We start from the raw sequence: 26,100 nt of genomic DNA, 5'->3' as shown, positions 1-26,100 counted from the left end.
CATTAGCAGGCCTGACCCGTTATTCTCCGGGGCCTCCCCGATGCTCCGCCTCCGATGGGCAGAGCTCCCAATGGCGCGGTTCACTTGTGCTTTTAAAAATCGGGAAACCGGCGTGGCAGGGGATGGAGAGGGCGTACGGAAAGTGTCCAACATCGCCATAGTCTGCTGCCAGGGCCGGGGGGAGTAGCGGGGGGGTGGCCATGAGGTGGGCTTTGAGGTCAGGTTGGACGGACACGGAACACCATTGCCGCAGTCAGCAAGGCAGACATGCAGCTGCGCACACCGCTAACTGCCCACTGTCAACTTAATGCCATGGGTCGTGTGGGTTCCCTGCCCCCCCCCCCCCACGCGGGGACTCTCCCCCCGCACTCTTCAGCGCGCCGGCCCCGACTCAACATGGCATCGGTGCTCAGGGGTCGGCCGTGCAGGGAAGTAGGCCCGGGGGAGGGGGAAGAGGCCGGCATGCCGATCGGTGGGCCCCGATCGCGGGCCAGACCCCATCGGAGGCACCTCCTGGGGACGGAGCCCGCCTCCCCCCACCACAGGCCGCCCCCGACCGTTCGCGCAGCGTTCCCGCCGGCAGTATCCAGGGGTGAACGGCGCCGGCGGGACTCTGCCGTATCCGCGCGGCCGCTCGGTCCATCCGGGCCGGAAAACCGGCGGCCCCGCCGATTCCAGCGGCCGGCGCCGCACCAAACCCGCCGGCACAAATGGCGCCGATTCTCCGCACCTCGGAGAATCGCCTGCCGGCGTCGGGGCATCGTGGCGCGGTTGCGGCGATTCTCAGGCCCGGCGGGAGCTCGGAGAATCGCCCCCTTAAGGGGGGGGAGGAATGTGGTAGCGTGGCCCCTTTAAGGGATGATACCTCACAGGTCACATGATATGCCTAGAGCCTATGGGGATGCAGCGCGCGAACGTAAACCTATCAAGGGTTTAGGTGCAGTTCTGACCATTGGGGTTTGGCCAGAGTTAGCCCGGGAGTGGTGGGAGCAGGACCTGTATTGGTTGTGCTGTCCAGTGTATGTAATTTGCCTCAGTTCAATAAACCTCGTTTGTGTTTCAATGCTGTCTCGTTGATCAGCTCGCAATGTGACACACCCCAAGTCATTCACCAATTGGAAATATATCACCATTCCTGCATTGTCACTGGGTGGGAATCCTGCAACTCCACCCCGACAGCACTGTGGATGTACCTACACCACGTGGATTACAGCCGTTTAATAAGGCAGCTCATTGCCATCTATTTATGGGTGGCACGGTGGTTAGCACTGTTGCTTCACAGCGCCAGGAACCCGGGTTCGGTTTGGGTCACTGTCTGTGCGGAGTCTGCACGTTCTCCCCGTGTCTGCGTGGGTTTCCTCCCCCAGTCCAGAGATGTGCAAGTTAGGTGGATCGGCCATGATAAATTGCCCCTTAGTGTCATGATCAATGCGTGGGTTTATGGGGATCGGGCTGGGAGTGTGCGCCTAGGTAGGGTGCGCTTTCTGCAGGCTCAGTGCAGGCTCGGGGGGCAGGATGGCCTCCCTCTGCACTGTAGGGATTGCATTAATTAGGTTCGGGCAACAAATCCTGGCAAAATCCGGAGAGTGGACACAGACTAAAGCAGTTCCGCGTACAACTGGGTAGAAAACAGCACTCGTGGAAATGAAAGTGTGATCCTTTTATTAAAGTATCAATTATTATCCAATCAGAACAAAAGGGTTTTGTAATAATTGAGAGAGTTTGATTCTGCGGATGAGGTGGGGGAGGGATGGGGGTCTCCGGGGGATCTCCCAGTCAGATGTTTCCGTGTTAACTCTGAACCCGCACACACTCCGAACCGCGACAACCAGCACAGTCACTCAGCCTAATACCAGCAGAGGCCACTCGAAATCGCTGCCACTGGACTAACAGAGAGGAGGGGTGAAAGAGAGACACAATAATTATCCAGTGGATACTATCACACTTCAATATAATTCATGGCCACGTCCTGCTTGGTTTGTGTTGGCTGTTGATGCACAACTGGTGCCTTGTCCAGTGCTCAGTAATAGTCATCAGAGTAATCCTCGACTAAATACTGAGGCTTCCTCCACGGAGTCTCCATCTTCGACACCTTATCTGAAAGAGATTCACCCAGAGATTATTACTGAATAAATATTACTGCTGGAAATCAGAGACGAAAACAGGAACTGCTGGAGATCCTCAGCAGGTAAGGCAGCATCTGTGGGGATAGAAACAGGTCGAGTGGACAGAATTTTATTGATCAGGCTTTTTAAATTCTTTCATGGAATGTGGCAGGGCAGCATTTGTTCCCCATCCCTAATTGCCCTTGAATCATAGAATTTACAGTGCAGAAGGAGGCCATTCGGCCCATCGAGTCTGCTCCAGCTCTTGGAAAGAGCACCCTACCCAAGGTCCGCACCTCCACCCTATCCCCATAACCCAGTAACCCCACCCAACACTAAGGGCAATTTAGCATGGCCAATCCACCTAACCTGCACATCTTTGGACTGTGGGAGGAAACCGGAGCACCCGGAGGAAACCCACGCACACACGGGGAGGATGTGCAGACTCCGCACAGACAGTGACCCAAGCCGGAATCGAACCTGGGACCCTGGAGCTGTGAAGCAATTGTGCTATCCACTGTGCTATACCGTGCTGTATAGTGAACTGACTGGTTTGCCCGACCATTAAGAGTCACCCGCATTGCTGTGGGTCTGGAATCACATACAGGCCAGACCGGGTAAGGACGGCAGATTTCCTTCCCTAAAGGACATTCGTGAACCAGATGGGTTTTTACAACAATCAATGGTAGTTTTATGGCCACCATTAATGAGATTAGCTTTCAATTCCAAATTTATGAATTGAATTTAAATTTCATCAGCTTCCGTGGTGGGATTTGACCACATGTCCTCTGGATTACCAGTGTCATTATCACTGGGAGGCACTGTGGCTTGCTGGCAGGACGTCACCATGAACTCTGTGGGCAGCAGCCAATCAATTAGCTACCATCGGGGTTACTGCCCCCGAGAACAGTCCGCCCAATCAGACGGCAGGTAGCTCAGCAGCAGTAGCAGCATCACCAAGAGTTGTGGCTACTCCGGAGACAGGCCGCTACTCCCGAGACAGGCCGCTACTTCCGAGACAGGCCGATATTCCGGAGACAGGCCGCTACTCCGGAGACAGGCCGATATTCCGGAGACAGGCCGCTACTCCGGAGACAGGCCGCTACTCCCGAGACAGGCCGCTACTCCGGAGACAGGCCGCTACTCCGGAGACAGGCCGATATTCCGGAGACAGGCCGCTACTCCGGAGACAGGCCGATACTCCGGAGACAGGCCGCTACTCCGGAGACAGGCCGCTACTCCCGAGACAGGCCGCTACTCCCGAGACAGGCCGCTACTCCCGAGGCAGGTCGATACTCCGGAGGCAGGCCGATACTCTGGAGACAGGCCGATACTCCGGAGACAGGCCGATACTCCGGAGACAGGCCGATACTCCGGAGACAGGCCGATACTCCGGAGACAGGCCGATACTCCGGAGACAGACCGCTACTCTGGAGACAGGCCGCTACTCCGGAGACAGGCCGCTACTCCCAAGACAGGCCGCTGTTCCCAAGACAGCCCGATACTCCTGTGACAGGCTGTTACTCCGGAGACAGGCCGCTGTTCCCGAAACAGGCCGATACTCCGGAGACAGGCCGATACTCCTGTGACAGGCCGATACTCTGGAGACAGGCCGATACTCTGGAGACAGGCCGATACTCCGGAGACAGGCTGCTGTTCCCGAAACAGGCCGATACTCCGGAGACAGGCCGATACTCCTGTGACAGGCCGCTACTCCCGAGACAGGCCGATACTCCTGTGACAGGCCGCTGTTCCCGAAACAGGCCGATACTCTGGAGACAGGCCGATACTCTGGAGACAGGCCGCTGCTCCGGAGACAGGCCGCTGTTCCCGAAACAGGCCGATACTCTGGAGACAGGTCGATACTCTGGAGACAGGCCGATACTCCGGAGACAGGCTGCTGTTCCCGAAACAGGCCGATACCCCGGAGACAGGCCGATACTCCTGTGACAGGCCGCTACTCCCGAGACAGGCCGATACTCCTGTGACAGGCCGCTGTTCCCGAAACAGGCCGATACTCTGGAGACAGGTCGATACTCTGGAGACAGGCCGCTGCTCCGGAGACAGGTCGATACTCTGGAGACAGGTCGATACTCTGGAGACAGGCCGCTGCTCCGGAGACAGGTCGATACTCTGGAGACAGGTCGATACTCCGGAGGCAGGCCGCTACTCCCAAGACAGGCCGCTGTTCCCGAGACAGGCCGATGCTCAGGAGACAGGCTGATACTCTGGAGACAGGCGATACTTTGAGACAGGCCGATACTCTGGAGACAGGCCAGAGACCAGCCAGTAAGGAGTAAACATCTTTAAACAAACTGTGGGTCAGCTTTCCGGACGGGAAGCTGCTCCGGAAATATTATTGGGGTTGGAAGTGCTGCATCCCCTGGCTGTGGTCTCCTCTTCCCCCACCCTGCATTACCAATGGGAAGCACCACCCCCCGCCCCAAACCCCCCACCCCACCCCCCCCACGGCATCCCCGCGCATGCGCAGTGGAGGGGGTCTCTTCCGCCTCCGCCATGGTGGAGACCATGGCGAAGGCGGAAGGAAAAGAGTGCCCCCATGGCACAGGCCCGCCCGTGGATCGGTGGGCACTGGTCGCGGGCCAGGCCACCATGGGGGCACCCCCCCGGGGCCAGATCGCCCTGTGCCCCCCCCCCCAGGACCCCGGAGCCTGCCCGCGCCGCCTTGTCCCGCCGGTAAGAGAGGTGGTTTAATCCACGCCGGCGGGACAGGCATCCTAGCAGTGGGACTTCGGCCCATCCGGGCCGGAGAATCGCCGGGGGGGGGGGTGCCAACCGGCGCGGCGCGATTCCCGCCCCTGCCGAATCTCCGGTGCCGGAGAATTCGGGAACCGGCGGGGGCGGGATTCACGCCAGCCCCTGGCGATTCTCCGACCCGGCGGGGGGTCGGAGAATCTCGCCCCAGATGTCAGAAATGTAGCAGCGGTGTGATGGGCCGATAGGTCTCTTGCTGGATTGTACCATTCAGTGATTCTAAGAGATGGGACAGTACGGGAGGGAGACAGATACACTGCCCCGTTTCTCACTGCACAGCAGTTCCACCCTCTTACCAGGTGAGATGACATTCAGACTCGCAGCTGCTGACACCTCTCCCACTTTGTTCCGTGCTGAGCAGTGATACACTCCAGAATCTGTGATCCGGATTTCCTGGATCTGGAGCCAGCCAGACACTTCATATTTAAATGGTCCTCCTCGAAACTGCCAATAAAAAAGAGCCCAGAGAGTTAAACTGGCAGAGCAATGGAATGTGCATAAGGACAATGGTGTGTACATGAGGACAATGGTGTGTACATGAGGACAATGGTCTGTACATGGGGCTAATGGTGTGTACATGAGGACAATGGTGTGTACATGAGGACAATGGTGTGTACATGAGGACAATGGTTTGTACATGAGGACAATGGTGTGTACATGGGGACAATGGTGTGTACATGGGGACAATGGTGTGTACATGGGCTAATGGTGTGTACATGAGGACAATGGTGTGTACATGAGGACAATGGTGTGTACATGAGGACAATGGTGTGTACATGGGGACAATGGTGTGTACATGGGGACAATGGTGTGTACATGGGCTAATGGTGTGTACATGAGGACAATGGTGTGTACATGAGGACAATGGTGTGTACATGGGGACAATGGTGTGTACATGGGGACAATGGTGTGTACATGGGCTAATGGTGTGTACATGAGGACAATGGTGTGTACATAAGGACAATGGTGTGTACATGGGGACAATGGTGTGTACATGGGGACAATGGTGTGTACATGGGGACAATGGTGTGTACATGAGGACAATGGTTTGTACATGAGGACAATGGTTTGTACATGAGGACAATGGTGTGTACATGGGGACAATGGTGTGTACATGAGGACAATGGTGTGTGCATGAGGACAATGGTTTGTACATGAGGACAATGGTTTGTACACGAGGATAATGGTGTGTACATGAAGACAATGGTGTGTACATGAGGGCAATGGTGTGTACATGAGGACAATGGTTTGTACATGGGGACAATGGTGTGTACATGGGCTAATGGTGTGTACATGAGGACAATGGTTTGTACATGAGGACAATGGTGTGTACATGAGGACAATGGTTTGTACATGAGGACAATGGTGTGTACATGGGCTAATGGTGTGTACATGAGGACAATGGTTTGTACATGAGGACAATGGTGTGTACATGGGCTAATGGTGTGTACATGAGGGCAATGGTGTGTACATGAGGACAATGGTTTGTACATGGGGACAATGGTGTGTACATGAGGACAATGGTGTGTACATACGGACAATGGTTTGTACATGGGGACAGTGGTGTGTACATGAGGACAATGGTTTGTACATGAGGACAATGGTTTGTACATGAGGACAATGGTGTGTACATGAGGACAATGGTGTTTGCATAAGGACAGTGGTGTGTACATGAGGACAATGGTGTGTACATGGGGCAATGGTGTGTACATGAGGACAATGGTTTGTACATGAGGACAATGGTGTGTACATGAGGACAATGGTGTGTACATGGGGACAATGATTTGTACATGTGGACAATGGTGTGTCCATGGGGACAATGGTGTGTACATGGGGACCTTGGCGTGCGAATAGGAAAATTGTTGTGTACATAAAGCCAGTTATTCCCCCTCCCATTCCTCATTTCGCCCATTCCAGACCTGATTTCTCTTTCCATATTTGCCCAGAATGGGATAGACTGGAGTTGGCATTTCCCAGACTGTGGGGAAAGTGTGGGGGGAGGAATTTTTCAAACTGTAGGACACCAGTTCTGCAGAGTGTGTAAACTGGCCAAATACCATCCAGAGTGGGGTACACAGGAGTGCGGGCCATTTCCCAGCGTGAGTATATGGGGGTGGGGTCACTACCGAAATTGGAGTACAAAGGTGTGGGGGCATTGCCCCCACCTCAAAGGGCCAAAGCAGGAATGGTGTTGCACTGTTTTGTGCAGCTGTGTAGGAGGTTCAATGTAGCAAGGTCCTCAAGAGAATGTCATCCTCAGGATCTGAAACTTAAAGATCTGATAAATTCCTTGATGAAACTTATGTCCAGGGTTCAGTATACTTGAGGAACATCTTTGGAAAAACCTTAAATCCAAGCTTACATCCAACAATTTATAATCTCTCTCCCTGACCCAATCAGTGCCTGATTATCAGATTGTCAGGTATTGATTGTTTGGAAATGCCTCTAATTTCCTGTGAAAGTTGGAAGAGTCCAGTAAAACTGGTTGTGTATCAGTGAGGCAGGTACCTGTACGGAGATGTGGGGGTCATCACCTGGCAGGAACATTTCCTCCCCATCTTTGCGCCATTCGATAGCCGCCATTGGATAAGCAAAGATCTCACAACCAAAAATGACATCTTCTCCAGTGATATTCCAGATGTTAAAGGGAGGCGATATAATCTGAGGGACTGAGAGAGAAAGGGTCAGGAACATGGGCTTCAAGAAGGAACAACATTTTGACACAAAATCCTAACTCTCAGCGATTGGGCACTTTTTGAGATTTGAAACAAACAGGTGGCACAGATGACAGAAGCATCCAGTCTAAATCAGAATTGTCATTAATGTGGGGAATTAATTCTGCAGAATTGAAGGACATGGAGCAAAGCCAGGCAACTGGATTTCAGGTCCACGTGAGCTTAAATGAACGGCCTTTGGGAAGAGCTTCGAGGGGTTAAATGGCCTTACCCTTGATCCCGATGAGAGTAGAGGCTCCTTCAGGATGGTGGCGAGAACATGGAACTAGCTATCAATTTAGATCAAACCGATCAGGTGCTTCTGTCCTGTAAATGTTATGATTGATGAGGTTTTGGAGAATGATAGTATAAATGTTGTCAGAAAGAAACTCGCTTGTCGCTGGGGGAAGGGCAGCTGCACGAATCCCAGGCATCTGATTCTCAGTCTCCACTCCCCGACACTCCATCTTGAGAACACATTGTAATGTTTGCTTTTCCACATTGATTCCCTGGAACAATGCCTAAACTCCAGGAAAACACAGTTGGAGTTGGGGGCTCTTTGACCTGGAGTCTGTTAAGAAGATTTTGAGCTGTGAAGGACTGATGTGCGTGGGGGCATATCCAGTCTTCCAGTCTGTCACATTCCTTTCCTTTAAAAACACTCATCAAACTAATGAACTCTTGAAAAATATCATCGAAACTCATACCAGTTGGAAAAACAACAGCTGGGAAATGACTTTGGAAATGGATCTGGGGTATTTGTGAGGTAGAAACTTGTGAATACTTATCCCCCCAAATCTGTCCCACTATTCCTAGATTGTGTGGAGCTTGCACTTTCTCCTGTGGGTTTCCTCCGGGTGCTCCGGTTTCCTCTCGCAGTCCAAAGATGTGGTTAGGTGGATTGGCCACGATAAATTGCCCTTAATGCCCAAAGGTTAAGTGGGGTTATTGGGTTACAGGGATAGGGTGGAGACGAGGGCTTAGTAAAGGTTCTCTGCAAGAATTGAGTAACTTTCAATGAGGTCACCATTCATTCTTTGAGAACAGGGCCTGTCTCCTCAATATCTCTTTATAAAATAATCCCCACATCCCAGGGATTAATCTGGTGAACCTCTGCTGCCCGTGACGATGGCAATTATATCCTTCCTCAGAGAAGGGGACTAAAACCGTGCATGCTAACGTTCAGTGACTCAGGAACAAAGACACCCAGGGCCTTTCGACACACGCACTCCCAAACCTCTCAGCCTGCCTGTTTTGTGGCAAATATTTCAAAGATTGGGATTTCTTCCCAATTCAATATTTACCCCTCAGCCAGAACTGTTTATTACATGGTTCTCACGTTGCTGTCTGCAGGGGTCTCGCGACGTGGGAATTGACTGCCACATTACAACAGTAATTCCACTTCAGAAAGTTCCTCAGTGGCTGACAAGCTGTAAGGCTGGCCTGAGGCAGCAAAAGGTGGTATGAAAATGCAAGTCTTTCTCACCGATTAAGGAAATTATCGGCGAGTCATTAAAAATGTTGCCAGGTCAATAAATGTAATCACACTGAGAGTGCAGAGGAACATCAACTGTGGCGTAATCTCTGAGGTGTGACCCTCATTGCGCTCGAGGAAATGTCCTCCTTATTCCAGGACAACATGGTTGTCCCCTCCCCAGGTATCAGGCCCTGCGTTCCCCCTGCATTCTTACCTCCTTCACAGGGTCCCTCATGTGCCAGGGTGATGTTTGATGTTTGATTGCCAGAGGCAGCCTCTTGGAACTTGCAGATCTGTGGGTAGGTCTGTCCATCGGAGCCGCAAACTGCCTGGTTGGATAGACAAAAACACTGGGGTTCGGGGACCTCCCCTTGCCTCAGGTCGCCCGGGTCCAGCCAACATTCCAGATTCTCTCCGCACTGACCATAGAAATGGTTACTGTTATCCAGGTCACAGATTTGCCCCTCAATGTTGCCACACTCCCAGCAGCAGTCGCAGGAGTCTCTCACCGGCCCAGCGAGGCACCCCTGGGGAGGGACGCACTGATCCGCCTCACACTCAGGACACCCTTCCCCTTCCTGCAATAACCTGTGCCACCCTCGGCGCACGTACCCCATGGAGTCGGCAGCTGCCGACACCGACACCAGCACAGTCCAGCTCACAGCGAGCAGTAGAATTGGGCAACAGACAGGGGACAGATTGCCTGATCTCACCATCATGCCTTTCTAAGAGCCCTTCAGCCCCTCTCACCCCCCAGTCTCTTCCTGGATGAACCTGGCAGTTTGTTGTCCTTCACTCCAGGGTCAGCATCCTGCTGCTCAGCACCTAGAAAACAACAAAGAAAGAAGAACAGAGAAACTGTAACATTTATAAAATCATCCCTGAATAATCTCACTGCCTCAAAGGGTGGTGGAGGCAGGAACCCACACAAAATTACCGAAGCATTCAGATTGTCGGCACGGCAGCACAGTGGTTAGCACTGTTGCTTCACTGCTCCAGGGACCCGGGTTTGATTTCCGACTTGGGTCACTGTCTGTGTGGAGTCTGCACGTTCTCCCCGTGTCTGCGTGGGTTTCCTCCGGGTGCTCCGGTTTCCCCCCACAGTCCAGAGGTGTGCAGGTTAGGAGGATTGCCCATGACAAATTGTCCCTTAGTGTTCAGAAGGTTAGATGGGGTTACTGGGTTACGGGGATAGGGTGGAGATGTGGGTTTAAGTAGGGTGCTATTTCAAAGGGCCGGTGCAGACTTGATGGGCCGAATGGCCTCCTTCTGCACTGTAAATTCTATGTTAGCTCTATGAGCACTTGAAACACTATAATATACCAGACTTCTGACCAAGGGCTGCAAATGGGATGAGAGTGGATAGGTGCAGGTTGCCCAGCCCAGCCCAGCCCAGCCCAGACCAGCCCAGCCCAGCCCAGCCCAGACCAGCCCAGACCAGACCAGACCAGCCCAGCCCAGACCAGACCAGACCAGCCCAGCCCAGACCAGCCCAGCTCAGCCCAGCCCAGCCCAGCCCAGACCAGACCAGCCCAGCCCAGACCAGCCCAGCCCAGCCCAGCCCAGCCCAGACTCAATGGGCTTCAGAGCCTCTTTCTGTGCTGTAAATCTGTCTATGAATTAGCGTCTGCGTGGGTTTCCTCCAGGTGCTCCGGTTTCCCCCCACAGTCCAAAGATGTGCAGGTTAGGAGGATTGGACATGATAAATTGCCCCTTCATGTCCAAAGGTTAGATGGAGTTACTGGGGTGTGGCCCAGGTAGGGCACTCTTTCAGAGGGTCGGTACAAACTTGATGGGCCGAATGATCTCCTTCTGCACTGCAGGAATTCTATGAGCAACTGTCACCATCAAATATGAGAAACTGTCCCCATCAAACACTCCCAGGACAGGTACAGCATGGGGTTAGATACAGAGTAAAGCTCCCTCTACACTGTCCCCATCAAACACTCCCAGGACAGGTACAGCACGGGGTTAGATACAGAGTAAAGCTCCCTCTACACTGTCCCCATCAAAACTCCCAGGACAGGTACAGCACGGGGTTAGATACAGAGTAAAGCTCCCTCTACACTGTCCCCATCAAACACACCCAGGACAGGTACAGCACGGGCTTAGATACAGAGCAAAGCTCCCACTACACTGTCCCCATCAAACACTCCCAGGACAGGTACAGCACGGGCTTAGATACAGAGCAAAGCTCCCACTACACTGTCCCCATCAAACACTCCCAGGACAGGTACAGCACGGGGTTGGATACAGAGTAGTGTTCCCTCTACACTGCCCCCAACAAACGCTCCCAGGACAGGTACAGCACAGGGTTGATACAGAGTAAAGCTCCCTCTACACTGCCCCCAACAAACACTCCCAGGACAGGTACAGCACGGGGTTAGATACAGAGTAAAGCTCCCTCTACACTGTCCCCATCAAACACTCCCAGGACAGGTACAGCACGGGGTTAGATACAGAGTAAAGCTCCCTCTACACTGTCCCCATCAAACACTCCCAGGATAGGTACAGCACGGGGTTAGATACAGAGTAAAGCTCCCTCTACACTGTCCCCATCAAACACTCCCAGGACAGGTACAGCACGGGGTTAGATACACTCCTCACTTCCCAGTCACCCCTCACTTCCCAAAAACTCCTCACTTCCCAAACTTTCCTCACTTCCCAGGCAACCCTCACTTCCCAGACATCCCTCACTTCCCAAACATTCCTCACTTCCCAGACAACCCTCACTTCCCAGACATCCCTCACTTCCCAAACACTCCTCACTTCCCAAACACTCCTCACCTCCCAGACATTCCTCACTTCCCAAACATTCCTCACTTCCAAAACATTTCTCACTCCTCACTTCCCAAACACTCCTCACTTCCCAAACACTCCTCACTCCTCACTTCCCAAACACTCCTCACATCCCAGACACCCCTCACTTCCCAAACACACCCCACTTCCCAAACATTCCTCACTTCCCAAACATTCCTCACTTTCCAGACACCCCTCACTTCCCAGACACTCCTCACTTCCCAAACATTCCTCACTTCTGAAACATTCCTCACTTCCCAGACGCCCCTCACTTCCCAGACACCCCTCACTTCCCAGACACTCCTCACTTCCCAAACACTCCTCGCTTCCCAAACATTCCTCACTTCCCAGACACTCACTTCCCAGACACTCACGTCCCAAACAGTCCTCACTTCCCAAACACTTTCCAAACACTCCTCACTTCCCAGAGACTCCTCGCTTCCCAGACACTCCTCACTTCCCAAACACCCCTCACTGCCCTAACATTCCTCACTTCCCAAACACTCCTCACTTCCAAAACACTCCTCACTTCCCAGACACTCCCCACTTCCCAAACACCCCTCACTTCCCAGACACCCCTCGCTTCCCAGACACTCCTCATTTCCCAAACACCCCTCACTCCTCACTTCCCAAACACTTCTCACTTCCCAGATATCCTTACTTCCCAGACACTCCTCACTTCCCAGACACCCCTCACTTCCCAGGCACTCTTCACTTCCCAAACACACCTCACTCCTCACTTCCCAGACACTCCTCAGTTCCCAAACACTCCTCACTTCCCAGACACCCCTCGCTTCCCAGACACTCCTCATTTCCCAAACACCCCTCACTCCTCACTTCCCAAACACTTCTCACTTCCCAGACACTCCTTACTTCCCAGACACTCCTCACTTCCCAGACACCCCTCACTTCCCAGGCACTCTTCACTTCCCAAACACACCTCACTCCTCACTTCCCAGACACTCCTCAGTTCCCAAACACTCCTCACTTCCCAGACACCCCTCACTTCCCAGGCACTCTTCACTTCCCAAACATTCCTCACCCCTCACTTTCCAGACACTCCTCACTTCCCAAACATTCCTCACTTCCCAAATACTCCTCACTTCCCAGACACTCCTCACTTCCCAAACACTCTTCACTTCCCAGACACTCCTCACTTCCCAAATACTCCTCACTTCCCAGACACCCCTCACTTCCCAGACACTCCTCACTTCCCAAACATTCCTCACTTCCCAGACATCCCTCACTTCCCAGACACTCCTCACTTCCCAAACATTCCTCATTCCCAGACATCCCTCACTTCCCAAACACTCCTCATTTCCCAGACACTCCTCACTTCCCAAATATTCCTCACTTCCCAAACACTCCTCACTTCCCAGACACTCCCCACTTCCCAAACACCCCTCACTTCCCAAACACTCCTCACTTCCCAGACACTTCCCACTTCCCAAACACCCCTCACTTCCCAGACACTCCTCACTTCCCAAACATTCCCACTTCCCAAACACTCCTCACTTCCCAGACACCCCTCGCTTCCCAGACACTCCTCATTTCCCAAACACCCTTCACTCCTCACTTCCCAAACACTCCTCACTTCTCACTTCCCAGACACTCCTTACTTCCCAGACACTCCTCACTCCTCACTTCCCAAACACACCTCACTCCTCACTTCCCAGACACTCCTCAGTTCCCAAACACTCCTCACTTCCCAGACACCCCTCACTTCCCAGGCACTCTTCACTTCCCAAACATTCCTCACCCCTCACTTTCCAGACACTCCTCACTTCCCAAACATTCCTCACTTCCCAAACACTCCTCACTTCCCAGACACTCCTCACTTCCCAAATACTCCTCACTTCCCAGACACTCCTCACTTCCCAAACACTCCTCACTTCCCAGACACTCCTCACTTCCCAAATACTCCTCACTTCCCAGACACCCCTCACTTCCCAGACACTCCTCACTTCCCAAACATTCCTCACTTCCCAGACATCCCTCACTTCCCAAACACTCCTCACTTCCCAGACACTCCTCACTTCCCAAACATTCCTCATTCCCAGACATCCCTCACTTCCCAAACACTCCTCACTTCCCAGACACTCCTCATTTGCCAAATATTCCTCATTCCCAGACATCCCTCACTTCCCAAACACTCCTCACTTCCCAGACACTCCTCACTTCCCAAACATTCCTCATTCCCAGACATCCCTCACTTCCCAAACACTCCTCACTTCCCAGACACTCCTCACTTCCCAAATATTCCTCACTTCCCAAACACTCCTCACTTCCCAGACACTCCCCACTTCCCAAACACCCCTCACTTCCCAAACACTCCTTACTTCCCAGACACTCCTCACTTCCCAGACACCCCTCACTTCCCAGGCACTCTTCACTTCCCAAACACACCTCACTCCTCACTTCCCAGACACTCCTCAGTTCCCAAACACTCCTCACTTCCCAGACACCCCTCACTTCCCAGGCACTCTTCACTTCCCAAACATTCCTCACCCCTCACTTTCCAGACACTCCTCACTTCCCAAACATTCCTCACTTCCCAAATACTCCTCACTTCCCAGACACTCCTCACTTCCCAAACACTCTTCACTTCCCAGACACTCCTCACTTCCCAAATACTCCTCACTTCCCAGACACCCCTCACTTCCCAGACACTCCTCACTTCCCAAACATTCCTCACTTCCCAGACATCCCTCACTTCCCAGACACTCCTCACTTCCCAAACATTCCTCATTCCCAGACATCCCTCACTTCCCAAACACTCCTCATTTCCCAGACACTCCTCACTTCCCAAATATTCCTCACTTCCCAAACACTCCTCACTTCCCAGACACTCCCCACTTCCCAAACACCCCTCACTTCCCAAACACTCCTCACTTCCCAGACACTTCCCACTTCCCAAACACCCCTCACTTCCCAGACACTCCTCACTTCACAAACATTCCCACTTCCCAAACACTCCTCACTTCCCAGACACCCCTCGCTTCCCAGACACTCCTCATTTCCCAAACACCCTTCACTCCTCACTTCCCAAACACTCCTCACTTCTCACTTCCCAGACACTCCTTACTTCCCAGACACTCCTCACTCCTCAGTTCCCAAACACTCCTCACTTCCCAGACACCCCTCACTTCCCAGGCACTCTTCACTTCCCAAACATTCCTCACCCCTCACTTTCCGGACACTCCTCACTTCCCAAACATTCCTCACTTCCCAAACATTCCTCACTTCCCAAATACTCCTCACTTCCCAGACACTCCTCACTTCCCAAACACTCCTCACTTCCCAGACACTCCTCACTTCCCAAATACTCCTCACTTCCCAGACACCCCTCACTTCCCAGACACTCCTCACTTCCCAAACATTCCTCACTTCCCAGACATCCCTCACTTCCCAAACACTCCTCACTTCCCAGACACTCCTCACTTCCCAAACATTCCTCATTCCCAGACATCCCTCACTTCCCAAACACTCCTCACTTCCCAGACACTCCTCACTTGCCAAATATTCCTCATTCCCAGACATCCCTCACTTCCCAAACACTCCTCACTTCCCAGACACTCCTCACTTCCCAAACATTCCTCATTCCCAGACATCCCTCACTTCCCAAACACTCCTCACTTCCCAGACACTCCTCACTTCCCAAATATTCCTCACTTCCCAAACACTCCTCACTTCCCAGACACTCCCCACTTCCCAAACACCCCTCACTTCCCAAACACTCCTCACTTCCCAGACACTTCCCACTTCCCAAACACCCCTCACTTCCCAGACACTCCTCACTTCCCAAACATTCCCACTTCCCAAACACTCCTCACTTCCCAGACACCCCTCGCTTCCCAGACACTCCTCATTTCCCAAACACCCTTCACTCCTCACTTCCCAAACACTCCTCACTTCTCACTTCCCAGACACTCCTTACTTCCCAGACACTCCTCACTCCTCACTTCCCAAACACACCTCACTCCTCACTTCCCAGACACTCCTCAGTTCCCAAACACTCCTCACTTCCCAGACACCCCTCACTTCCCAGGCACTCTTCACTTCCCAAACATTCCTCACCCCTCACTTTCCAGACACTCCTCACTTCCCAAACATTCCTCACTTCCCAAACACGCCTCACTTCCCAGACACTCCTCACTTCCCAAATACTCCTCACTTCGCAGACACTCCTCACTTCCCAAACACTCCTCACTTCCCAGGCACTCCTCACTTCCCAAATACTCCTCACTTCCCAGACACCCCTCACTTCCCAGACACTCCTCACTTCCGAAACATTCCTCACTTCCCAGACATCCCTCACTTCCCAAACACTCCTCACTTCCCAGGCACTCCTCACTTCCCAAACAATCCTCATTCCCAGACATCCCTCACTTCCCAAACACTCCTCACTTCCCAGACACTCCTCACTTGCCAAATATTCCTCATTCCCAGACATCCCTCACTTCCCAAACACTCCTCACTTCCCAGACACTCCTCACTTGCCAAATATTCCTCATTCCCAGACATCCCTCACTTCCCAAACACTCCTCACTTCCCAGACACTCCTCACTTCCCAAATACTCCTCACTTCCCAGACACCCCTCACTTCCCAGACACTCCTCACTTCCCAAACATTCCTCACTTCCCAGACACTCCTCACTTCCCAAACATTCCTCATTCCCAAACATCCCTCACTTCCCAAACACTCCTCACTTCCCAGACACTCCTCACTTCCCAAATATTCCTCACTTCCCAGACACTCACTTCCCAGACACTAACAAACTCCCGAAAAACATCAGCAAACATAATGGTGTCGGCTGGAGTCTGGAGTGTAAACAATGAACTAGCTTCACTCCCTTGGCCACTCGGTAGCTCCTCCCCGGAAATACGACAGTAAGAGAGAGAGAAAATGCAATGTAGAGAAAGGAGGTGGATAAAAGGAAATCACTGCGGATGCTGGAATCTGACCCTAAAACGGGACAATCACAGCAGCTTTGTCATCACAGATGAGTCCGGAAAGGAGAGTTACAATATGATTGGTTTATTCCCAAAGTGAAGTATATACAATAACAGTGCAGTCCCCGTCGGAGTTACTATTCTGGATGACATCAGCTGCTGCTTCACGGTGGTAAAACCTTTCTCCAAAGGCCCTCTCCTCGCCCATTCTTGCTGCATTTTCAGCAATGTCTATATCGGGGCGAGGACGGTCGACAGGCCAGCAATAAATTTAGAAAATAGATTTCCTCCAATAGTTCACAAGAGAGCGACCATAGCTCCGTCATATTTTCTGGCGTTGGGGCTTGTCTAATATCCTGCGTCCTATTCTCTATCAAGTGGGGTCCATCCCGATCCACACGAACCCCAAGTAGGTAACCTCCTTGGCGTAGAAAACGCACTTTCTCCTCTTGAGGCGGATGCCCTACTCCAGGTTGCTCAGGTTCTCCCTTTCCGTAGCTCCAGTAACGAGGACATTGTCCAGGTAGACAGCCACACAGTAACCCTCTCAGGATGTTCTCTATGATACGCTGAAAGATTGCAGAAGCCGATGACACTCTAAACGACAGTCTTGTGTATTTGTAGAGGCCTCTGTGGGTATTAATGGTTACGTAACGCCCGAAAACGGTGTCCAGCTCCAGGTGGAGATAGGCACGGCTCATGTAAAGCTTGGAAAAGGAATGATCCCCAGCTAACTTCACATACAGGTCTTCTAACCGCGGCATTGGGTACCTGTCCAGACAGGAGGCCTTGTTGGAAGTCAACTTATAATCTCAGCACAGGCATGCAGTTTTGTCAGGTTTTAGTACGGTGACTTCTGGCGCTGCCCAATTGGCAAACCGTGCTGGTCGAATAATCCCGAGGCCTTCCAGTCAGCTGAGTTCATCTTCGGCTTTCCCCAGCCACACATAGGAAACCAGGTGAGCCCGAAAGTACTTCGGCTGGGCCTCAGTGCCCACATATATCTTGGCCACAGCTCCCTTATGTTTGCTCAGGCCCTTCTGGAAACTTCTGGGTACTTCCCCAAACTTTGTGAAGTCCTCTGGTGCCCATCTGGAAGACCCGTTGCCAGTCCAACCGGAGGCGTTGTAGCCAATCACGGCCCAGCACACTCGGTCCGGTGCCCTGCACTATTATTAACGGCAGCCTGATGGACTGCTGCCCATAAGTCACTGGGGCCATTGTCGTGCCTGCTATTACTAGGGGATCCTCTGTGTAGGGTGGCAGCCTCGCCTCGGTGTCCTACAAACTCAACCGCTAAACTCCAGCCCTGATTCTCTCGCAAGTTTGTCTCCCAATTACAGAAACACTGGCCCTCGTGTCCAACTCCATTTCTAACAAGTGGCCGTTCACCTGGACGGTATTCCTGATGGGGGCGATCGTGGCGCAGCAACACATACTCTCCTCTCCATCAGCTTGTTCTCAATCGAGGGTCCAGTCTCTGGGCTGGTGTCTCCCTCGGGTAGGGCAGAGAGTTTGCAGAGTGACCTGTGGTTTCCTATCCCTGCTATTGCGCCGGCCCCAAATGCCATACCACCTTGGGTCATCCTCCATCAATTCCGGGGAGGCGTCCTACCTGGTGGTAGCAGCCGTCGACCAACGACTTGGTCTCGGCTGGCTGGGTCTCAGGGGTCACAGCCCTTGGGGTGCTGTGCACCGGAATGGGGGTCGTCCTACACTGACACCCCCTGGAGTTCCTGGACTTGCTTCTCTGCAGTCTCCCGTGAAAGGGAGATCTCGACAGGAATTTCCACTGGGTCACCATATTGTTTACTTAAACAAGGATAGGGATGGGCCATATCCCCAAATTCTGCCAATTTTAACAATCGCACCAGAAACTCATTAACCGACTCCCCTGTGGTCCTCTCAGTCTCTGGATGAAAACCGACATCTTGGGGTCATAGTGGTTTGCCACGAGCCGCACTAACTCTTCAAACGTATTGGAGTCTGGTGCATGGGTACGTCAGACTCTTTATGATGCTGAAAGCGGGGGCCCGCAGGCGATCAGAATCACCATCTGGCGATCATTCCCAACTATAGCCTTGGTCTCAAAGAAATGGTGCAGGCTAGGGATTGGCCACGTTAAATTGCCCCTTAATTGGAAAAAAAGAATTGGCTACTTTAGATTTTTTTAAAAATAGTGGATATGCTCCACGTACTGAGCCCAGTCCTCGATCCCCTCATCGAACACATCGAGTCTGGCAAAGAGCAACATTTTCAAAATGGTGCAAACTTTATTCCTTCACGAAGCGAGGTGGTCGTGCTCCAATGGTTACCAGCGCGGACTGTAGTTCCGCTTCATCCTCGTCGCCAATTTAATAGTCACAGAGGAGCCGGAAGGAGATTTAAAACAAATGGTTTATTCCCAAAGTAAAGTGTATGCAGTCCCAGCCGCAGCTCCTCTGCTGAGATTGTCCAGCATTTGTTTGAGAATGGAAGAGGGACCGGGAGGTAAAGAGGGTGCAGGGTGGTTTTTGTGACTTTAAAAAGAATCATTTCAGGAGAGTGCTCAGAGCTGAGAGGTAACACATTGAAGGATTTTGGAGAGGAAGGGCAGGTTGGAGATGGGGTGGGAATTGGCAAGGACAGAGCATTTCCTATTGTGGTGGGGTGATGTTGGCAGATTTGATGGTGCTGGAGACAGAACATGATTGGAGGGAACCATTCACAACATCGGTTAACACGGGGCCAGGAGAGGAAGCTAGATACTCAGTAATAGAATCAAGGGAGAAGGGATTTGATACTCGGTTAAGTTTTCAACCGATATTCAGGGAGTGAAATATATATTTCTCTCTCTCCATCTCTGTCTGTGTGCAGTTCTGGTCGCCTCATTTTAGGAAGGATGTGGAAGCTTTGGAAAAGGTGCAAAGGAGATTTACCAGGATGTTACCTGGAATGGAGAGTAGGTCTTACGAGGAAAGGTTGAGGGTGCTAGGCCTTTTCTCATTAGAACGGAGAGGGATGAGGGGCGACTTGATAGAGGTTTATAAGATGATCAGGGGAATAGATAGAGTAGACAGTCAGAGACTTTTTCCCCGGGTGGAACAAACCATTACAAGGGGACATAAATTTAAGGTGAATGGTGGAAGATATAGGGGAGATGTCAGAGGTAGGTTCTTTACCAGAGAGTAGTGGGGGCATGGAATGCACTGCCTGTGGAAGTAGTTGAGTCGGAAACATTAGGGACCTTCAAGCAGCTATTGGATAGGTACATGGATTACGGTAGAATGATGGGGTGTAGATTAATTTGTTCTTAATCTAGGACAAATGTTCGGCACAACATCGTGGGCCGAAGGGCCTGTTCTGTGCTGTATTTTCTATGTCCTATGTTCTATGTCTCTCTGTCTAAGTCTCTCTCTGTCTCTCTCCCTCTCTCTCTCTCTGTCTCTATGTCTGTCTCTCTCTTTTTCTCAGTCTCTGTCTCTCTATCTCTGTCTGTCCATCCCCATCTGTTTATCTCTCTCTCTCTCTCTCTTTCTTTCTGTCTTTCTCTCTCCCTCTCGATCTCTCTATATCTGTCCCTCCCCCTATCTCTATCTGACCATTCCCATCTGTCCATTTCTCTCTGTCTCTCTCTCTCTGTCTCTCTCTCTCTTTCTCCGTCTCTCTCTCTCTCTCTCTCTCTCCCTCCCCCTCTTGTTCTCTTTGCAATGGTTCCTATGGTTTTGATTGCCAGGTTTAAATAATTCCACACAGCTACCCAGACAGAAACAGCTGGCACCCAGATTCCACACCTGCTTTAAGTGAGTTCTTGTGTGATGTAGAAACACTGACACTGGGGCCAGTGGACTGAGAATCCAGTTAACTACAGCAGAGAGCAGAGAATACCACACGTCTCCAGACTGTAAGCACAGCAGTACTGACCATCACACTAACTGTTTGGAGCTTGGCTGTCAATCGATGTTCCAGGAGACCATTAAGAAGCAGTTTTTGTGACTGGCTGTTCTCAGGCATTCAGGTTTGTGGTTCGAGCAGGGGTTCCATCCTCACGCTGCTGAACACAGTACAACGGCAAGAGAATCTGAGAAGCTTTCTGGCTGAACCCCACCTGCCCAACTTCTCCACATAACCCCCAACCCCACCTACATCGGATTCCATGGGATCTGGTCAGGATCGGAATATTGGAGCCTTTCTGTTTCCTCAACTGCTCCTTCATCCCTCCCTCGATTCACAACGACTGTCGGCTGCGGGTGAAAAGAATTTCCTCGTCGCCAATGTGGTGGCTGGAGACTGACACTGAAGGTCCCAGTAATAGACAAAGGGGTTTACTGATGAAAGGTAGATGACAGGCACAGAACACTATACGACAAGTCTTTACTCTTCATCTGCCCGCTCCGCACTGTCGGGGACCTGCTCCCAGGGCCCCGCACAAACTCCCCATTGGCTGGGGTTCGTACCCTCGTGTGCAATTGGCCTCCCAGCCGGTCACGTGGTCAGTGGAGCTCACCCTATCGAAGGGCCCCCTTACCACAGGTGTCATCCTCGTAAATCTTCTCAGAACCCTCTCCAGTGTATCTCTATCCTTTGTTTAACAGCTGGTGCAGGCGGATGTCTAAGTGTGATCTAATCACGGTTCAATACGGGGTTCCATTTCAATTTGATCTGTCTAGGAATAAAACCTGGTTCGCTCTGTTCATGGTCTTGTTAAGCTATGGAATAATGTTTCGTGATTGATGTATTTGTTTTCTGAGATCTCCTTGTTCCACTACCTCATCTAGACTTACACCATCCAAACTGTACCACTTCACAATTACCTGTGATGACCACTCATTTGCTAATTCCTTACTCATTTGCCAGTTTATTATCTTCCTTTGTAATTGTAGTTCCTCTTATAACCCCCAATCGGAGTCACTTGTAAATTTAGAAATTGTATTTTTGATTCCAAGGTTCAAATTGTTAATGTAATTTGTGAAGAGCAGTGATCCATACACCTCTCACCATCTGTCACTCTCTCTGTCTGGGGACCAGCTAACAATCCATTGTGCCGTCCGCCTTCTCCCCAGAGGAGATAGATCAGGAACTGTTGATTGACAAAGGGACCGAGATGTCCTTGAACACCAGCCAGTGAAAGCAAGCGAACAGGTGCAGCAAGCAGTTAAGAAGATAAATGGTATGTTGGCATTCATTCCGAGAGGACTTGAGTATGAGAGCAGGGATGTCCTACTGCAGTTATACGGGGACTTGGTGAGGCCACACTAGGAGCATTGTGAGCAGTTTTACTCTCCTTACCTAAGACAGGATATACTTGCCATAGAGGGAGTGCAGCGAAGATTCTCCCGACTGATACCTGGGATGACAGGATTGTCATGTGGGGAGATTGGGTTCACTGGGTCTGTAGTCACTGGAGTTTAGAGAATGAGAAGGGGATCTCATTGAAATGTACAAAATGCTAACAGGGCTGGACAGACTGGATACAGGGATATTGTTTTCTCTGGCTGGGGGAGTATCTAAAACAGGGAGTCCCAGTCCCAGAATATGGCGATGGCCATTTACGGCTGTGGTGAGGAGAAGTGGCTTCACTCAGAGGGTGGGGAGCCTGTAAAATTCCTGCCACAGGAGCTGTGAAGTCAGCCAATATCTTTAAGAAGGAAATAGGGATATCTCTAGACTCTAAGGGTGTCAAGGAGTATGGGGAGGATGCAGCAACATGGCCTTGAGATAGAGGATCAACTATGGTCATATTGAATGGTTGAACAGGCTCAAAGTGCCACGATAGACAGAGTGAGAGGCAGGCTGGCAAAGGGAACACACACAAGTGAGGCATTTACAGCAAAACGTCACTGTTATCCATGGCAAGATATCAAAGAGAGACTTGGGAACGTGAGAACTGGGCTGTTCGACAGTACGTGAAGCATAATATTGAAAACTGTGGGTGTGTCTGACCCCTTGTGAGTCAGGGTTTCCTTGTGAGACTGTATGTGTACCTGTGAGACTGTGTGTGTGTGTCTGTGAGTCTGTCCCTGTGTGTCTGTGTGTCTCAGTGAGACTGTGTGTGTGTGTGTCTGTGAGACTGTGTGTGTGTGTCTGTGAGACTGTGTGTGTGTGTCCCTGTGAGTCTGTCCCTCCCTGTGTGTCTGTGTGTCTCAGTGAGACAGTGTGTGTGCGTGTGTCTGTGAGACTGTGTGTGTGTCCATGTGAGTCTATGTGTCCCTGTGAGTCTGTGTGTGTGTCTATGAGTCTGTGTGTGTCCCTGTGTGTCTGTGTGTCTCAGTGAGACTGTGTGTGTGTGTGTCTGTCTGTCTGTTAGTCTGTGTGTGTACCTGTGAGACTGTGCGTGTGGCTCTGTGAGTCTGTGTGTCCGTTTCCTTGTGAGACTGTGTGTGTGTCCCTGTGAGACTGTGTGTGTGTGTCCATGTGAGTCTATGTGTCCCTGTGAGTCTGTGTGTGTGTGTCCCTGTGAGTCTATGTGTCCCTGTGTGTCTGTGTGTCTCAGTGAGACTGTATGTGTGTATGTGTGTGTACCTGTGAGTCTGTGTGTGTGTCCCTGTGAGACTGTGTGTGTACCTGTGAGACTGTGTGTGTACCTGTGAGACTGTGTGTGTGTGTGTTAATCGTGTGAGTCTGTGTGTGTGTGTGTTCATCCGTGTGAGTCTGTGTGTCCCCCCCTGTGAGACTGTGTGTGTGTCCCTGTGAGACTGTGTGTGTGTGTGTGTGTGTCCATGTGGGTCTGTGTGTGTGTGTCCGTGTGTGTCTGTTTGTGTGTCCATGTCGGTGTGAGTCTCTGTGTGTGTGTTCGTCCGTGTGAGTCTGTGTGTCCCCCTCTGTGAGACTGTGTGTGTGTCCCTGTGAGACTGTGTGTGTGTGTCCACATGAGTCTGTGTGTGTGTCCCCGTGTGGGTCTGTGTGTGTGTGTGTGTCCCTGTGAGACTGTGTGTATTTTCCTGTGAGACTGTGTGTCCGTGTCCGCGTGAGTCTGTGCGTGTGTCCCCGTGTGGGTCTGTGTGTGTGTGCCTGTGAGTCTGTGTGTGTACCTGTGAGACTGTGCGTGTGTACCTGTGTGACTGTGTGTGTCCCCCTGTGAGACTGTGTGTGTGTACCTGTGTGACTGTGTGAGTCCCCCTGTGAGACTGTGTGTCCCTGTGAGTCTGTGTGTGTGTGTGTGTGTGTGTGGGTCTGTGTGTGTGTCCCTGTGAGTCTGTGTGTGTGTACCTGTGTGACTGTGTGTGTGTCCCTGTGAGACTGTGTGTGTGTCCCTATGAGACAGTATGTGTGTGTCCGTGTGCGTCTGTGTGTGTGTCATTGTGAGTCTGTGTGTGTGTGTCTGTGTGTGTGTGTGTGTGAGTGTGTGTCCCTGAATGTATATTTCCCTGTGCGTGTGTGTGTCCCTGTGTGTGTACCTGTGAGTGTCCCTGTGTGTGTGGGGGAGTCTGTGTCCCTGTGTGTGTGTCCCTGTGTGTGTGCCTGTGAGTGTCCCTGTGTGTGTGTCCCTGTGTGTGTGAGAGAGTCTGTGTCCCTGTGTGTCCGTGTGTGTGTGTGTGTCTGTGTTCCTGTGTGTGTCCCTGTCTGTGTGAGAGAGTCTGTGTCCCTGTGTGTGTGTGTGAGTCTGTGTCCCTGTGTGTGTCCCTGTGTGTGTGCGTGAGTCTGTGTCCCTGTGCGTGTGTCTGTGAGCGTGTGTCTGTGTCCCTGTGTGTGTGGCTGTGTCCCTGTGTGTGTGTCCCTGTGTGTGTCCCTGTGTGTGTGTCTGTGTCCCTGTGTGTATCTGTGTCCCTGTGTGTGTGTCCCTGTGTGTGTGTCTGTGTCCCTGTCTGTGTGTGTGTCTGTGTACCTGTGTGTGTCCCTGTGTGTGTGTCTGTGTCCCTGTGTGCGTCCCTGTGTGTGTGAGAGAGTCTGTGTCCCTGTGTGTGTGCGTGTGTCTGTGTCCCTGTGTGTGTGTCTGTGTGCGTGTGTCTGTGTCCCTGTGTGTGTGGCTGTGTCCCTGTGTGTATCCCTGTGTGTGTGTCTGTGTCCCTGTGTCTGTGTCCCTGTGTGTGTGTCTGTGTCCCTGTGTGTGTGCGTGAGTCTGTGTCCCTGTGTGTGTCCCTGTGTGTCTGTGTCCCTGTGTGTGTCCCTGTGTGTGTGCGTGAGTCTGTGTCCCTGTGCGTGTGTCTGTGTGCGTGTGTCTGTGTCCCTGTGTGTGTGGCTGTGTCCCTGTGTGTGTCCCTGTGTGTATGTGTCTGTGTCCCTGTGTGTGTGCGTGAGTCTGTGTCCCTGTGCGTGTGTCTGTGTCCCTGTGTGTGTGTGTGTGTGTCTGTGTACCTGTGTGTCCCTGTGTGTGTGTCTGTGACCCTGTGTGTGTCCCTGTGTGTGTGCGTGAGTCTGTGTCCCTGTGCGTGTGTCTGTGTGCGTGTGTCTGTGTCCCTGTGTGTGTGGCTGTGTCCCTGTGTGTGTCCCTGTGTGTGTGTGTCTGTGTCCCTGTGTGTGTCCCTGTGTGTGTGTGTCTGTGTCCCTGTGTGTGTCCCTGTGTGTGTGTCTGTGCTGTCTGTGCTGTACCCCTGGTTGAGTGTGGAGAGGGAGTAGGCAGTGGGTTATTGAGCCGCTCACAGTCTCCTGGCCGGTACACACTCTGCAGAGAGCGGCTCAGCATTCCCCACACCAACTCCCCTGTCCGCATTTACTGCAGCACCCAGCCCATCGCCAGCACTTATTCTTACCTGACTCGTGGAAGGAGGTTTGCTGCGATTCATCCGCTTAATAACCCATCGCAGCAATTCACATGCTGAGCCCCAGCCCGGTCAGAATGATGAGGGAAAGTCTCTGTGACATTCCTGTGTCCAGCAACAGTCTGTAGCTCCCAGTGAAATGGGAGGCAGCCCTGCTCTTCCCACAACCACTCCAAACCAAAACTGAAGCGAGAAAACACATGTCTTTAAATATTCACTCCAACAGCAGGAAGCAGCAATTCCACAAACCCCGGGATCTCTCTTAAATACTTCTCAGCCTGTCTGTCTGTCTGTCTGTCTATCTGTCCATCTATCTGTCTATCTATCTATCCGTCTACCTATCTATCCGTCAGTCTGTCTATCTATCCATCTATCTATCTCTGTCTGTCTATCCATCTGTCTATCTACCTATCTGTCCGTCTGTCTGTCCATCTATCTGTCTGTCTGTCTGTCTATCTATCTATCTATCTCTCTATCTATCTATGTATATATATATATCTGTCTATCTGTCTATCCGTCTGTCTATCTATCCATCTATCTACCTATCTGTCCGTCTGTCTGTCTATCCATCTATCTGTCTGTCTGTCTATCTATCTCTC

The 26,100-nt window shown here is 51.8% G+C and overlaps 1 protein-coding gene across 1 annotated transcript; it reads right to left on the bottom strand.

The window, feature by feature from the left end:
- Positions 1 to 1,645: 1,645 nt before the first annotated feature.
- On the bottom strand, positions 1,646 to 25,678 carry LOC140393365 (kazal-type serine protease inhibitor domain-containing protein 1-like). Its single transcript, XM_072479746.1, has 5 exons — positions 25,493 to 25,678; positions 9,286 to 9,896; positions 7,389 to 7,549; positions 5,177 to 5,324; positions 1,646 to 2,097 (listed from the first exon to the last, which is right to left on the bottom strand). Exons 2-5 carry the CDS (start codon positions 9,788 to 9,790, stop codon positions 2,021 to 2,023), a joined length of 891 nt encoding a protein of 296 aa, XP_072335847.1. The 5' UTR covers positions 9,791 to 9,896; positions 25,493 to 25,678; the 3' UTR covers positions 1,646 to 2,020.
- Between the last annotated feature and the right edge of the window lie 422 nt (positions 25,679 to 26,100).

The sequence above is a fragment of the Scyliorhinus torazame genome, chromosome 16 (genome assembly GCF_047496885.1).
Source record: "Scyliorhinus torazame isolate Kashiwa2021f chromosome 16, sScyTor2.1, whole genome shotgun sequence".
Lineage (NCBI taxonomy): Eukaryota > Metazoa > Chordata > Chondrichthyes > Carcharhiniformes > Scyliorhinidae > Scyliorhinus > Scyliorhinus torazame.
This window is presented reverse-complemented; position numbering and strand designations above follow the sequence as displayed.